The 17055-nt window shown below is 47.9% G+C and overlaps 1 protein-coding gene and 1 long non-coding RNA gene across 4 annotated transcripts in view; one reads left to right on the top strand and one right to left on the bottom strand.

Moving 5' to 3' along the window:
- Positions 1-378: 378 nt before the first annotated feature.
- Positions 379-1809, bottom strand: LOC115547980 (uncharacterized). The gene is made up of 3 exons (XR_003977456.1): positions 1570-1809; positions 836-873; positions 379-463 (listed from the first exon to the last, which is right to left on the bottom strand). It is a non-coding gene; the product is annotated as an uncharacterized LOC115547980 (long non-coding RNA).
- A 1830-nt stretch (positions 1810-3639) lies between these two features.
- LOC115547588 (voltage-gated potassium channel subunit beta-3) overlaps positions 3640-17055 on the top strand; it is a 29998-nt gene continuing 16582 nt past the window's right edge. Inside the window, exons 1-2 of one of the 3 annotated variants that reach the window (XM_030361918.1) lie at positions 9044-9373; positions 9556-10534. In XM_030361918.1, coding sequence (XP_030217778.1) covers positions 10308-10534 — 227 coding nt within the window. In that variant the 5' untranslated portion in view covers positions 9044-9373; positions 9556-10307. Of the gene's footprint in view, positions 4295-9043; positions 10535-17055 lie in introns of those variants that run through there. The other 2 variants (XM_030361916.1, XM_030361917.1) reach the window with 2 other exon arrangements.

Raw genomic sequence — 17055 nt, 5'->3', positions numbered from 1 at the left:
TGGTTCTCTCTCTCTCTCTCTCTCTCTGTCTCTGTCTCTCTCTCTCTCTCTCTCTCTCTCTCTCTCTCTCTCTCTCTCTCTCTCTCTCTCTCTCTCTCTCTCTCTCTCTCTCTCTCTCTCTCTCTCTCTCTCTCTCATATCTACCTATACACCCATATACATACACACAAGGCATGACAGACAGATAGACAGTGAGAGAGAGAGAGAGAAAGAGAGAGAGAGAGAGAGAGAGAGAGAGAGAGAGAGAGAGAGAGAGAGAGAGAGAGAGAGAGAGAAGAGAGAGAGAGAGAGAGAGAGAGATACAGACATGGGGAGAGGGACTGAGAGGGATAGATAGAGAGAGGGAGGGAGGGTGAGCGAGCGAGAGAAAGAGAGAGACCGACCTGCCCGAGGCATACACCTCCGCCGTGTCAAACAGGTTCACTCCGTTCTCGTACGCTATGGTCATCAAGTTCTCAGCAGTCTGCATGAATCAGGTGAGAGGCACAGCCAATCCAGAGCAAGTTCACACCATCCCAGCCAATCCAGAGCAAGCGTACAGTCACTTCATCCTCAATAATAATTTATTTGTTAGTCTGTATATTTATCAGTTATTACAGACATGTTGTCTGTTATGACCACTTTATAAATAACTGCAGGGTTTCTAGGTACAGGCAGACAGGTGCAGACTGAGACCCACACTGAACCTCAAGGGGCTGATACAGCGTCTCAGCCGCAGACATAAGGGGAAACCATTCAATCTTTCAACCAATCCACCATTATGAACACACTATCAAGGGGAGGGGGCAAAGGAACACAGAATGGCCGCTCGGCGGGACGGCACCATAGTTCTTACCTCATCAGAGATCTGGGATCCGAACGTGACCCAGGTTCCTGAGCAAGAGGAAGACAGACCGGTCTGCATGAACGGTAACGTTTAATCTACTTGTTTCAACTATTTTATAAGCTTCTCTAGTTATGAATAGGGGTGGGAATCACAGGGTATCTCATGATACGATATGCAATACATGGCCCACGATACCGATAATATTGAGATACAGCGATTCTGCGATGATCAATATATTGTGAGACAATCCAATAAATCCAATCAATGAATGCAACATAACCGTGAAAAGGTTAAATACTGGATATCCATCTTTATTCATGGTCCAAACTTCAGTTTTTCAGTTACTCTGCTTTTGTTTGTTAACATCCATTCAAGTTTATCTCATTCATGTGTTGAGCGCCACCTTGACGAGCAATGAAGTACTGACGGTGGGAGAAGGGAGATCTGTTGAGAGAGCCTTACTTTATCAATTAAAATATCGATATTTGGCGGTTCTCGTGTCACACGAAGACGGGCGACGATATATATCCTTAGCGATGTTTTGTCCCACCCCTATGTGTAAGAACAAAGCGCTGCTCTCTTGTTGGGTAGGAAAACAGAAGCATGATCCTGCTGAACTTTAACGTGTAGTTGCACAAATATGGATTATCTTTGATTTGGCGCTGTGGTCCTCACTTGTTGGAGGTTGCTCTGGACAACAGTGTGTGTGGAATGTAAATAAATGTGTAAATGGTTTGTCTTACCTAAACCCAGGCAGGAAACTCGTAGTCCTGACTTCCCGAGGTTCCTGTGAAGACGGGGATGGAGGTTTGTTAATAACAATAATGGAAAACCGAATGAAACATGTGGCAAATAAAACCTTTTTTTGCAAAAGCCACCTGTAGGTCTCTATGCTGGCACAATGGGATTTCTTCCCATTAATACAGTGACATCTGTAATACAAAAGTGATTGACATTGATGCATCGTACAAATGCCCGTTGTCTCTCTTCGATGCTCGGCAGAGGCAGCTGTACTTGTAACATCACCTCGATGTGTAGTTACACTTCATTGGTCTCTACCCTGACGTCAAGACCCCCAGCACAGACTTATGAGACCATCCAATTATTAATGTTTGCGTTTGCGTTTTCCTAATGAAATATATTTCTACATACGGCCGTATGCTAACGCTTCCAAACCAGCACTGATGCTGTGGCTCTCTGCGCTCTTGATCAATCAGGATGGCTGTCTTCCTTTTAGCGTCATTATTCATTAGTCTATTTCACATGTGAGATGTGGACGGTCTCGTGCGGCTACCGTCCCATACCTCCGGCGGGTGAACCATGCAGTATAACTCATCCTTTAGGCTTAAGCCACGCTCCCAGGAGTACCTGGAGGCGTGGCCTATAGACGTAGTTCACAGCGTATGTCTGAGCAGTGACCCGTTATGATTGGTGAAGGGAGGACACTGCTCAGTGCACCACATGAGATTATTCTGACGCGTGAACTTTTAAGGGCTAGAAGAGCAAGGATAAGATAAGATAAGATCAGATAAAATTGCACTTCCCCTGGTGGGAAGGAGGGGTCATCAGTGAACTGAAGCGGAGGAGATGTGGACGGTACGGTTCCTCTGGGCACGCCGGTCGTTTCCTATTAGCCCGTCTGACAGGCTCCCCTGCAGCCCTGTGGTCGGCTGGTGGGGATCCGTCCTCCAGGCCTCCATTTCGTTTGGCTCTACCTGCACGGCGGAGAGCTTCTCGGAGGGCCGGACGGGGAAGCCCCCGGGCTCCACGCTCTCTCTATGGGTGAGAAGGCCCCGTGCAGCAGGTGGAGGACGGCGTGGTTGTGGATTTGGGCCTGGTACGCAACAGCAGGGGGGTACAGGGAGTCGCTCAGCCAGGGGCCTGAGGAGCTACAGAACCAGAACCAGTCTCCTAGGACAAGTATTCACGACATGCGAGGTCAGAGCCACCGGCCTGTCGTCAATAAGAGCACTGCAGGAGGTGTCCCAAGGCTGGGGCACCTTCTTCATCCTCAGGGAGAGGGGGAAGAGGTTCTGGAAGACTCCTGCAAGCTGTCCGGGCCACGGCTATGGCACCCTAGGGTGGTGGTTGCCTGTACCCATTGCTATGTGGCCACAGAGGGGCTTGCGCTCCCATAACGCAGGGTGCGTCGTTCTCCATGGGCTCGACCGTCGTTCTCGAGTCCCTCACCGCGTGCGCCGGCCAATCCCACCTCTTACACCAATGTGGCGAGCAGCACGGGAAGGACGAGACGGGAGCCCAGGTTAAACGGTAATGCAACTCTCGTACCCCTTACACCGCACGACTCCGAGAGTTGCCTTTATTGAACGCACACCGAACAGAACAGAAACACGGCACACCTGACCAACACACACAACCCTCTCACTAATGGTCGCGATCACACTACACATCACACAACCATGGAACTACACACAATTAACACACAACCAATAAAGACCCCAAACCTGTTAACCCCACTTATCCAAACAACTACCAAAAGGACGACAGAGCCCCTTTTTTTTTCTGGGTATCCAGGCAACAAGTATCCAGAATCCCCTGCGCGACCCCGTAGGAGTCACCACAACACGTTCTAGGAGAATGCTCTGTACCTGAATATCGATACAGATCTATTTCTACGAGTGTGTGAGTGTGTATATGTGAGATAAAAAGTGGGAGGGATAAGCCGTTTTTAGGCCTCAACGCGCGGTTATAGGTCACCTCCCCACCAGCCTCATCCCAGCCCTGGCTTAATCTGGGGGAATTTAATCTGGGAGGGAACGCCAGGCAAATCCCTCCCTGTAATTTCTCTCCCAGATAAAGAGAGGAGGCTGCAGGATAGTCATCTATCACATGGGTGGGTCGCCACGGTGTTTTCCGTCACTGTGGACAGACATCTGAGGGGGGGTCCGCCTTGACTTTGGGTGAAGGACTTCTATCTCCCTCCCCTCTCCCAGTCGGGGGACTGTGAGCACCGTCTATCTTGCCCTCTTGCCAAGGGATTGATGGATGAAACCAACAACCACAGCAGCAGCAGCAGCCTTCACCTGAGCATGTAGCGTGTCAGCGGGACTCTGGTGCACAGATCGGGACCACCGTCCGCCGCTGGGGGGCCGTCAGAGGAGCCCATCGGGGTTTATCCGTTGAAACCGAGCCCTCCGAGACCGGCGCCATGTTCGGAGGTCGAGGGGGAGGCAAGGGAGGGAAGTTCTCGGTGGAGGACTTCTACGGCATGGGCAAGAAGCCCAAGGCGGCGGCGTCGTCCTCCTCCTCGGGGCCCGTGGTGGCCAAGGCGGTGGCCCGGAGCCAGGTCCGGAGCCAGGGGCCGCGGACCGAGTCGGAGACCCTGGCCTCGCAGATCTTAGAGGCCGCGCACAAGCTGCTGGAGCGGCGCCGGCTGGAGCTGTACCTGAGGGAGTGCTGCCTGTCCCTGGCCGACTGCGAGGCGGAGCACACGGCCATGATCTACAGGTGAGAGAGAGAGGGAGAGAAAGACAGAGAGAGAGAGAGAGAGGGAGGGGGAGAGAGAGAAGGAGAAAGACAGAGAGAGAGAGAGAGAGGGAGGGAGAGAGGGAGAGGGAGAGAGAGGGAGAGGGACAGAGAGAGAGGGAGAGAGAGGGAGAGACAGAGAGAGAGAGACGGAGAGAGAGAGAGAGAGAGAGAGAGAGACACACATTTAAATTTTGTGTGAATGGTTTGTGTATACTTATTAGCATATTGATTGTTATATATCATATATATGTAATTTATAGCATGTACAACCTCACATTGATCATAAAATGCATATACATATAAGGTAGGCTAAATGTAAGTCTCCTCATCAACAGTGGCACTGATAGCATTGGATTTATGATCATTTCCTGTTGTAGAGATTATTTTCTCTCTTGACGTATCCGCTAACGTTGACACCAGGTCAGGATTACCATCTGTAACCAAATACAAACAGATGGAAAAGGAATGATTGCTGTATAATCCCGTTAAACCTGGAAACATAAAAAATGACCGGCAAAGTTAATTCAATGCTTAGCATTATGTGTAAAGCGCAAGGCAAATATAAATAACGGCTAGGAAGAAATAATAATTTGCTGCTCTTTTGCTTGTGAACTGCCTCTAGGTGGTAGTGTAACTCTGGTATGTGGGGTCCGTTATGGCTCGGTCACACACTGTTTTGGGTAAGACTGCATAAAATGGGATTTAACCAAATCTATTGGCCCTATATCGTTCAACGAGTAGAACATTTGATTTCCTGTGATTCAACTGTGTTTTTATGTATTTATTTGAACGTTCATTGAAGTAGTAGGCCTATTAGGCTACCATAGGCCTTCTCCTACCCTTGAAATAGGCTTTACTAAAGTCACTTTGAGTACACTTTATTTATCCATTTCATGGATTATTTCCGCATCCATTTGCGGCTCTAAGAAGGCCTACCACAGCTTTGCTGGCCTATTTCTACCCAACTGAATGTCATCGACTGAGCCCGTATGATTAAAGTCTTATGATTTAAGAGTGTACCTAACATTGGTTCAGTGTCGTTAAAAAAAAATCTCTGCAGCCTATATACATATGCATTTTATCAGAAGATTTGTTTGAATATAATTCAAACGATATAATCTACTATGTAACTATATAATCTAAACTGTTAGATTATAAAAACATGCATCGAAAAACTCCGTAACACACCAATATTTCCCTTGTGAAAAATGCTAGAAAGGCTAAGCTACAAAACATAGCCTGAACTTCCATCCACACGGATTCAGATCACAGAGCCATGGCCCATGTCCGTACAAACAAATGCAGACGGAAACCATTTGCACTCAGCTTTGTCCTTCGCACATGAACAGAGCTTCTTCCCGCTCCTCATGAGACGAGCCGGTGAAGAACAGGCACACGGGACGTGCCCGTGTCTTGTGTTATCTGCCCCGGGAGACCCATACAGCGAGAGCCAGCACGGAGCCTTAATGGCTGCTTTTACTCTCATGTGCAGATTTCTAATTGGCGAGTGGCGCCGTCGTCGTTAATCCCTTCTACCAGGCCTTGGCCGCGTGGTTTAAACACGCCTAATAGCGTCTTTATGGAATAATGAGTGATATTAGATGAGGTCAGATAGGATATTGGTAGGCTATTGTAGGCCTAATAAAACAAAATGCACTCAGTGAAATTAGCAGGTGGCGTGGCCGGGACAGCTCGTAAACGGCTTTACAGTGGAGTCAGCATGTCGTTTTATTAGGAGGATGATAAATTGCCGACCTGGCAACAACAGCAATATCTATCCTATCTAGGCGGTGGTCTTGTCCTGCTCTCTGCGGTTGAACAACAATAACGGTGTCAGGGCAGGATGGTGTAGAGGTGACGTTATTTGACTCCAGGCCAAAAGGTACGGGGTTCCATCTTCTACGTCTACCTGTCCTATCCACTATCTGCTCCTTAATGTATCTGAATGGCAATGTAAGTCACTTTGGATATAATCGTCTGATAAATAATGAAAATTGTGAGGAGAAGAGTTGGCAGCAGCTGGCTCAACAGGGCCTAGCGTGTCGAAGGCGTCCTTGGATACAACCCTTACATGTCGCCGATCATGGATGTTGCTATGGTTACCAGTTATTATTTAGCTCCAGGTTGTGCAGCTGGGCCAACGGGTGGCGGGTTCACCCGTTGACACTGATACACGATGAAGGTTCGTTGACTTTGAGGGGTTCAACAGGGGGCCAATTAAATTAAAATATGGTCTGCAATATATGGGCAATTCTGATGCATATTCTACTTTTCAATTGTGTGCTGGGGTTCATATATACTACATTTGTCTGTGAGTGAGTGTGTGTGTGTGTGTGTGTGTGTGTGTGTGTGTGGGAGGGGGGACAATGTGTTCATGACGTGTGTGTGTGTGTGTGTGTGTGTGTGTGTGTGTGTGTGTGTGTGTGTGTGTGTGTGTGTGTGTGTGCGTGCTTGTATGTGGGACAATGTGTTCATGACATGAGTGTGTGTGTGTGTGTGTGTGTGTGTGTGTGTGTGTGTGTGTGTGTGTGTGTGTGTGTGTGTGTGTGTGTGTGTGTGTTTGTGTGAGCAAGACAATGAGGTCATGACAAGGCTGTGCGTGTATGAGTAAGAGAGTGTTCATGACATAATGGTGTGTATATGTGTGTATGGGTGCATGCTTGCATGCAAATACATGTGGTATCAGATGTTTGACTCTTTACTCTCTCCATATGGGTAACAACTATTGTAATTAGCCAACAGCACCAAGGATAATCACAGCAGAAAGAAGAGAAGAATGGACGTGAGGTTATAGGTTGAGTCATGTTGTGCGCAGTGACTCAAAGGGCTACACAGGACCAAACTCACACAAGATGTGAGGACACCTCCTCCACACGGCAACAAGACGGGACAGCCATGCTGGGCCCCTTTGGCACCAGAAAGAGAGGGCTCATGCGTCAAGCCTCCAGTAGGCTAAGGCTGAACTTCTGCAATGACAGGCTCTAAGTAGGACCCTGGGTCTGGACTCTGGTGCGGGCGTTAAGGGGCCTGCGTCGGTGGCTGTGACACGTGGTCTGCCAAAAGTCGCCAAATGTCACTGATTCAGTGACATCTGCTGATCTTTAGAACGTGACGTCAATGTGTGGTACGAGTGAATGCAATGACCTGCTCGACACATAAACACATTTGGCAGGAAGGACGCAGTGAGCGACGTGGCTACATTTATGAAGAGGTGTAAGTATGTAAGCTATGGGCTGTGTGGCTCTGTGCGGGACGGTGACGTACAGTGTTGGTCTACGAACAGTGTAGGTCTACGTACGGTGTGGATCTACGTCAGGGTGTAGATCTATGTACGTTGTAGGTCTACACTCTGTGCACCTTTGTACTGGGTAGATCTACACCAGGGTGTAGATCTATATACGGAGTAGATCTATGCCAGGGTGTAGGTCTGCCTACGGTGTAGGACTACGTACGGTGTAGATCTACGTACGGTGCAGGCCTACACACGGTATACCCATACATATGCCCATACACCCGTACGTAGGTCAACACCGTACGTAGATAAGTAGATTTATGAACGGTGAGGATCTACGTACGGTGTAGATCTACATCAGTTTGTAGATCTATGCACAGTGTAGATCTACTTATGGTGTAGATCTACGTCAGGGTGTAGATCTACATCAGGACGTAAATCTATGTACAGTGTAGAGGTCTACATACGGTCCCGGCCTATGTATGGTGTAGGCCTGCCTCTATTCTATTCTATACAGTGGCTATCCGATGCAGTAGTCTGATGGTAGACTGGTACAGTGTTGGTGTAGATTGTACCCAGGTAAACGTGGACTAAAATACAGAATCATCTTAAAAGCATACAGCAATCATCTGAAATGCCACCTGCACCATTACGTTTGAGTAGTTTTGAGAGATGAACGCCACCTAGAGATCTGCATGCTGTCAGCCTTTAGCTGTGGTTAATCTGAGGTAAAAGCCTGTGTGTTCAGGCAGGTCAATATTATCAGGTGTAAAGTGGGCGATAGCGGACGGCCTGATGAGTGTTTTCGAAAGTGTTTGTCTCTCGCTTTGTAAATGTCACAGCCATTGGCGCGCTTGTGTGTGTCAGATTCTGCGAAACAATTAGGGAGCACAACCCTGATATCGCTTTAATATCATACCAGCCAAATTTTTTCCCTCTTTATTCGATTTTCTTCCCTCTCAAAAAACATAGCAGGTGTATTTTCGTAAGGCCTACTGTATAGGCTTAATACAGATATGACAGATAAGGAAATAATATCTATGTTGCTGAGATTGAGAATATAATATATATTTATTTGTATCCAGATATTTTAGTGTAATGGCGGTAAAGGCGCATGCATGTGTAGTCCTCTGATGTATATGTACACATCAAACCCGAGAAAGACGACAGACAGCAATGGAAGGGAGAGAGAGAGAGAGAGAGAGAGAGAGAGAGAGAGAGAGAGAGAGAGAGAGAGAGAGAGAGAGAGAGAGAGAGAGAGAGAGAGAGAGAGAGAGAGAATTACCCCCTTTGAATGTTTGAGTGTGAGCCTGAGAGAGCAAGATAGAGCAAGCTAGAGAAGGAACGAGAGAGAGACGCAAGCACGCACGCACGCACGCACACACACACACACACACACACACACACACACACACACACACACACACACACACACACACACACACACACACACACACACACACACACACACACACACACACACACACACACACACACACAGTGAGAGGGAGAGAGAGAGGAATAGAGGGGGTTAGAGAGCGCCTTTAACACCCCCACTTTGTGTGTGTCGTGAAAAAATGTCCTATACTGCAAGGAAAGCCAAGGCAGTGGCAGAATAGCCACTAACGAAACCCTCCCACGAGAGAGAGAGCCAGGAGAAAGCGCGGGTCCTCAGTTGGTCGACTGCGGCTATTTATTTATTTTCGCTCGTAGCCTATGCCGGGATTTTGCAAACGAATTCGAACGTGACGCGATACATGCCTGGCAATAATAAACAGCCATCGCTCGGGTCGCCGCTGTGCCGCTGACTGTATGAACAGCTGAAGGTAATTCATTAATTTCGCAAACGTACATTGCAGTTGCATCCTTTTTTCCCCCACCATCCATTGCACATTGCACGATATTAAGCAATGCATCGCTGGAATTTGACAGTGTTGAATGCGAATTGATCAGCAGTAGTCCCTCTACTCAGACCGATCCATGGATTGACTAGAAACATTTTCAACAGAATAGACCGCGGAACGGCTGATTGAAGTTTGCGTCCAACATGCATTTCCCCGGGAGCAGCGAGGAGGACTCCTGGAGCGGTTCTTGTTGTGTCTTTGCTGCGGCGGTGCAATCCGCGGCTCTCCGGCTCACCGAGACAGAGATAAGTCACCTCAGCTAAACAGACCCTCACAACGGCTTCACAGATCAACACAAGCCATATGATCCACAGCACCTCCACTGTGCATGTGCGAGACCTGGTGGACCCTGAATTTGTGCACCAAAGGAGCTGTGTTTTTTTGGCGCTTTTAAAAATATAACAACGGCACCATTCCAAAAAAAACATCAGCGGACCACTGGGAACACACAGTCATCCCGGAGATTTTTTGGTTTGTTGGAGGATTGCCCCGATGTGTCCGTTGAGCACGAGACGCCAGAGAGCCGTTCCCGCCGTTCCCAGACAGAAGAGGCAGCAGACGGTGGCTCTGCGTGTGTCAGGTTAGGGCCCCTCGGATCCCGCCCTATGCACCCCAACTCCATGCCAGCGACACTTAGCCGCCCTGCTTGAGCACTTTGTCAGAACAGCATCACCGCTACAGAGACACACTGCGGGGGACCGAGCATTCATAAAAAGGCTTTAAGTGCTGATTAAATCTCTCTCACCGGGTACAACCACACCCACCACACCCACCACCACCACTACCAGACCAACCACCACCACCACCACCACCACCACCACCACCGCCACCGCCAGCCTACCACCCCAGCGGCAGGATGCAGGTGTCCTTCGCCTGCACGGAGCACAACCTGAAGAGCCGGAGCGAGGACCGGCTGTGTGGCCTCCGGACGGCCCCCCCGCCCGGGGGAGGGGGGCAGGGCAACAACGGGAACTACATCTCCCAGGGCTCGGCCAAGCTGAGGGACGCGCCCGGGTCCCGCCCCACACAGGGCCACGCCCACATGAAGGAGGCCATCGGGCGCCACAGCAGCATGAAGTACAGGTGAGTGTGTGAGACCGGACCCCCCCAACACACACACACACACACGCACGCACACACACACACACACGAACACACACACGCATGCGCGCACACGCAGACACACACACACACACGCACCACCGCACACACACAGACACACACACACACACACACCCACACACACACACACACACACACACACACACACACACACACACACACACACACACACACACACACACACAGCCTGGCTTGACGCAACATAAATCTTGTTCCAACGGTAGCTGGGTGTCACGGAGCAGCTCTAGTTTTGGTAAGACTAATAATACTAATAACTGCCAGAGCGGGAGGGCGGTTGGCTAGAGCTGGGGCCATTCACCTCCAGCGGATGAATGGTGATGATGAGCTCCCGGGCTGACAGCTCCTCCACTCCTCTCCGTGTTCGCATGAAGAGGCGCTCCTCGAACCGCTCTCCCAGAGCCGCTCTCCTAGAGCCAGCCTCCCAGAGCCGCTCTCAGTGGAGAGCCTCTCCCAGGGGGCCGGGCTGCGTCCCTCTCTGTCCCTCTCCCCTGGTCTTATACTGCAGAACTATGTATGAGGAGTTTCAATGGAAATAGATACATATTAAAACAACATAGGCCTCCTATATTATAAGGGTTAGGGTTAGGGTTAGGATCACCCTAGTATGACAAAGGCCATATAGGTCAACCTCTATGGCCTCTATGGTCAACCTCAAAACCAATTAACTATGGATCGTTCAAGCTACTAACAACAGGGCAAAACAATTCTATAATTATACCAATAGATTCACTCAATCAATAATCCTCAAATTGTTTGGTCCTATAGGAAAACCAATGACTATCCTAATGTTTTTGCGAAGCGGACATGGTGGGGAAACACTGTATTAGCCAAAGTAGCATTGTATTAGCCTTAGTAGCATGGTATTAGCTTGGCTAGCATGGTATTAGCCTTGTAACAAGTATGGAACTAGCCTTAGCAGCATGGAATTATCTTGGCTAGCATGGTATTAGCCTTGGTAACAAGGCTTGTAGTATCCTACTACTGGCTAGTACCACGCTACCGTGGCACTACCATGGTCCTAGCCTTAGAAACATGATGTTAGCCTTGGTACCATGGTACTATGGTACAAGCCTTGGTACCATGGTATTAGGTACTAGGGAACAAGCCTTGGTACCAGTGTATTAGCCTTATTACAACTGTACTAGCCATGGTGCCATAGCCTTTGTATGGCAGTAGCTTTGGCTACCATGTTACTAGCCTTGGTACTTATACACAAAAAGAAACCTAGGCATAGGTTTCTTTTAAAATAATGCCCAAAAAATAATGAAATGATGATTATTTGAAGGAGAACCCAACCCAAAAACATTTTCACATTGGTTCACGTAAGACGTCTCCCTCTCTAGTTCAAACATGCTAAGTTGAAGCAACACACCGGCCTCCCGCATACTGAAACTGAATGGAAGGAGACGTGCTTAAAGGGCCCCTGTTTTACCACCAGCTGTGAGTGTGTTCAGCCATTTAAAGTCATTGCAAATTCTGTGACATACTAACATCATAAGTGGGAGAGTCCACCGAGAAGTAAGCTGGATAGATCAGTCTACCAGCCTGCCCAGTGGACCGTACCAACTGGCATGCTTATCTAGCCGGCATACATCTAGGCAGACACTCCCATCTGTGATGCCCAGGGGAGGGCAGATTTCTAAACTGACTCATAATGGCTAATAACTCTCACACCTGGGGGTAAAATAGGCCCCTTCAAAGGGGAGCTGGCAGCCCCACCCCAGGATGAAAGACAACAACTAAAGTGATTTTTAAATGCAGGGTCAGGGGGTTTGGCTCTCCCCAGGAGAACAAGACGCCTCCACAGCTCAATCAGGTCTTTTTGCTCTGCTGAGTGATTTGGTCTGTGGCGAAAATGAGTTTGGTGAAGACACCTTGGTTTCAGTGAAACAGTGGTGCAGGTGGAAAGAGGTGGAACTCAGTAGGGATACTTTAAAGATTTCCCTTTGTGATGAAGCAAGTGGACTAAACCTCTTTTATGTTGACCTAAATAAGAATAATCAGGTCTCCAATAATAGTCTGTGTGGAATGAGTTCAATAAAGTGTTCCTATCATAATAATGGATACCATATAAAATGTTACTACAGCCCATCTTTCCTATACAGCTGTTTTAAGACAGACTTTATAATCTGTATTAGACTAAATAGGACTACAGTATTTTAAATAAAATCAAAATGCTTTGAACATTATATAACATATTGACAAACATGAATACAACTGGGTAAACCATACTGGGAAATGAGAGTAACGATTAATCTATATCCAGTAAAGAAGGGATATAAAAGTAAATATTTCCATTGCCGTGTTACATCGCTGCTATAAGTCCCTCCCTCACAGAAACGACTGTCAACCAATCGGAGGAGACCACAAGGGCAACGGTACACCACCTGATACCGTAATCGCTGCCATTGAATGAGACTGAAAGCTTACAATGCTCAGGGCGAGGTTTTAATGAGACGCCGGTCCTGGTGATCCGGTAGCGGGATAAGAGTGAAATCCAGAAGTTCTCTTCCCTCAATTTAGTTTTCACTCAAGAAGCAATTAAAATAAGGGACATGGTTCCAGCAGGAAGGAAAACATGTCTCCAGGTTTAACTCAGGAACAGTAGGAATACACACACAAACGCACGCACACACACAAATGCACCCGCACAAACGCCAACGCACACACATAGATACACGCACACACAAATGCACGCACAGATACAAGAACGCACACGCACAAACGGCAACACACAGGCACAGACACAAGCACGTACACACACAATCGCACATACACACACACACACACACACACACAAATGCACGCACACACATGCGAACACACACACATACAAACACACAACTTGCATACAAAAGACAACCGTCTTTTATACAAATGACAGACACAATGACAACTCGCATACAAACTTGCAGCACACAGTCTTACAAAACATCCAGACACACACACACACACACAAAAACACACACACACACACACACACACACACACACACACACACACACACACACACACACACACACACACACACACACACACACACACACACACACACACAGCCCTGGAGCATGGATGTATTATAAGCACTGAATAGTAGTGCCGCACCCCTGCCATTCTCTCAGTGAAGCTGCTCACATGCAGGAGGACGACAGTGGCAGCGGCGGCGTGGAGCTCTTTAGTTGAGGGAGACATCACAGAACAGCACAGCGCTCACTGGATAGACAATAGGAACTTGACAAAGGACAAATATCTTGAATTGTGCAATAATTCTGCAAACTAGGGACGGTAAAGAACATTGTGTGGTTAAAACCCTATTTCTGTTACGTTCACATTCTGTAAACAGATTTAGGGGTGCCAATCAAATCTATGACGGCACATGCTCCCCCAGGCCCACGTCCTCCTGGCCAAGCACCTTCGCAAAAGTGACGTTATTTCCTTTTGACGTATTTCCTGGTGACCAAAACGCTGGCATGTTGCACCATGGAGCAACAGTAGCTGGAGAGCGTTGTCCACACGGGCGGCCAGACGGAGATACGAGGGACATGATAACTGTTGGGGTGAAACGGAGGTACTGGAGGCCATAATGTCACTAAAATGGCAGTGCGACCCACACAACAAAAGGCTCAGAATGGACACTCCAGGGGTGACACCCGAGGTGTGTTTAGGGGCTGGTCTTCCTCCTCTGAAAGCATCACTCCCTGCCGTCATTTCCCCCCTCTTTAATGCCACAGATTAGACGTTGTGACATATTAGAGAGCTCTCGGGAGTGTTTTTGTCATTGTTCCGCTCATCAACCCAGGGCGTACGTCTCTCTCTCTATCTCTCTGGTCGCAGGTCATGGCCGATCACAGCTGCTCACCATCATTGACACCAGCATCCCCACACACATGATCTTCATCCAGGCAGCCCACCCCCTCTCTCTCTCTCTCTCTCTCTCTCTCTCGCTCTCTCTCTCTCTCTCTCTCTCTCTCTCTCTCTCTCTCTCTCTCTCTCTCTCTCTCTCTCTCTCTCTCTCTCTCTGTATCTGGATGGCTCTCTATCTCGTCCAAGTGTAGCTCTGCCTCTTTCCTTTGTCCTTAACCTTTGAATGAAACCATTCGGTCCTGCCATTCTCTTTTATTTCTCACTCTCTCTCTCTCTCTCTCTCTCTCTCTCTCTCTCTGTCTTTCGCTCTCATTCACCTTAACTTGCATCCAAGCTTCTTCCTCTTTCTCTCTCTCTCTCACCTTATCTGTACACTAGCAGTTATGTCTGTGATCCATTGTAAATTATCTATATCCTCTGCACTCTGCATGTTTATTTCTGTTCTCCATTTGAACTCTCTCGCTCGCTCTCTCTCTCTCGCTAGCTCTCTCTTTTTCTCTCTCGTGCGCGCTCTCTCTCTCTTTCTCTCTCTCTCGTGCGCGCTCTCTCTCTCTCTCTCTCTCTCTCTCTCGTGCGCTCTCTCTCTCTCTCTCTCTCTCTCTCTCTCTCTCGCTCGCTCGCTCTCTCTCTCTCTCTCTCTCTCTCTCTCTCTCTCTCTCTCTCTCTCTCTCTCTCTCTCTCTCTCTCTCTCTCTCTCTCTCTCTCTCTCTCTCACTCCCTCTCTCTCTCTCTCTCTCTCTCTGTAGAGAGTAATATGGATGTTTATGTTCTCAGTGGTTTTTCCTACTGCGACCCTGTGTGTTCAGTGGAGGGTTTTTCTATCCCTGCTCTTCAGTGTGGTGCTGGTTGTGCTGCAATATTATTAATGGGTCTTCAAACAATGGTGTGTGTGTCTGTGTATTTGTGTATGTTTTGTGTGTGTGTGTGTTTGTGTGTGAGTGTGTGTGTGTGTGTCTGTAGGTGTGTATGAGTGTGTTTGTGTATGTCTATGTATTAAACCAGTGGTTCCCAACCATTGCCTTTATGTTTACCTTTAAATTGTCGTGAAGACCTTTTGCAGACCACCTCATATGCATGCGGTTAACAATAGATAAATATACATGCAGTGGCCAGGCAGAAAGTCAAAGCACCCCTTTAAAAAACATTATTACTATATTTACATTTACATTTGGGGCATTAGGCAGACCCGTTCAGCCAAAGTGACTTACAATCAGTACATTCGTCAGAAGAAAAATAAACAATATGTTGCTGTCTGTACAGTACCGGTCAGGATGTTCAGAGAACACACAATCGCTAGGTTAACCCATTCCCCGCATGCAACAAAGATAGTTAGGATTAGATGCTACACAGTGCTAAGTACTATTTGTAAGTGCAAGGACGTAAACCATACAATAAGTGTGTCTAATAAGTGCTTACTTAAAAACAATATCCATCATTTATTTATTTACAATTACCTATATTCATTTTCCATCATAAGAATTTGTCTATCTTTTATCAGAATGAAATCCCACAAGACACCTGCAGTACCATTGCGTACCACTAGTGGTACGTGTACAACAGGTTGAAAACACTGGTCTGTATAGGTTTCTCTACTGGTTTAATTGGTTAACAAGCCTGAGTAATTTATTATTCTTTTTCTGGTTGGAATCATATCGGTTTATTGTGAAACGTGTAAAAAACCTTGAATGTTCCTTATGTGAAATCTAGCTGGTATCAAACAATATTGGAATCATCTCTATCCAAGCTGAAATACTCTATCCAAGCTGAAATGCTCTCGCGTTTGTTTTGTTCTTTTTTCTTCAAGGTACCTCAGCTCTATACAAGCTCTAAAATAGTGCCCTCCTCTGCTCTTTACGAGCTCTAAATCAGTGCTCTCCATGGCTCTATACAAGCTCTAAACCAGGGCTTTCCTCTGCTCTAGCTCTAAATCAGTGGTCTCCTCTATTCTACACAAGCTCTAAATCAGTGCTCTCCTCTATTCTACACAAGCCCTAAATCAGTGCTCTCCTCATCTCTTTGCAAGCTTTAAATCCGTGCTCTGCTCAGCTCTTTACAAGCTCTAAATCAATGCTCTGCTCAGCTCCATACGAGCTCTAAACCAGAGCTCTCCTCTGCTCTATACAAGCTCTAAATCAGGGTTTCATCCCCTGATCCGGGATTCTCTCAGCCAGCCCTGCTGTACCGGGCTGGCCCGCGTGCAGCAGTGGCTGCTTGGCAGCACTCCAGCACCTCATCACGCGTCTCTATCGTACTGTCAAGTGTTTAAACCGGCGCTTCACCCTCGTTGACCTGCACGCTGAACACTCAGAGAAGGGCGAAGTGTTGCTAACCTCTGCACAACGTCTAAGGCCTGTACATCTACTTGCTCGGTCCTCCACCGGCTAAAGGGGGGCTTGTGCGGTCTCTGAGAGTCAGCGGGGCGCTCCGCGGATCTCCACATACGTGCAGAAGGCACGAGTGTGATTTGGCCTCAACAACTGGCCCGAGCACAGAACATACTGTGTTTATACAACACTTTCCGAACGAGGCAGCCTCTGTAGCCTGGTAGTAATTTTCCTTGAAAGGCGCCTTCGTTGTTATCTGATTGAGATTGGTGG

The sequence above is a fragment of the Gadus morhua genome, chromosome 7, assembly GCF_902167405.1.
Source record: "Gadus morhua chromosome 7, gadMor3.0, whole genome shotgun sequence".
Lineage (NCBI taxonomy): Eukaryota > Metazoa > Chordata > Actinopteri > Gadiformes > Gadidae > Gadus > Gadus morhua.
The sequence above is the reverse complement of the archived record's forward strand: the minus strand, read 5'-3'. Positions and strand labels throughout refer to the sequence as shown.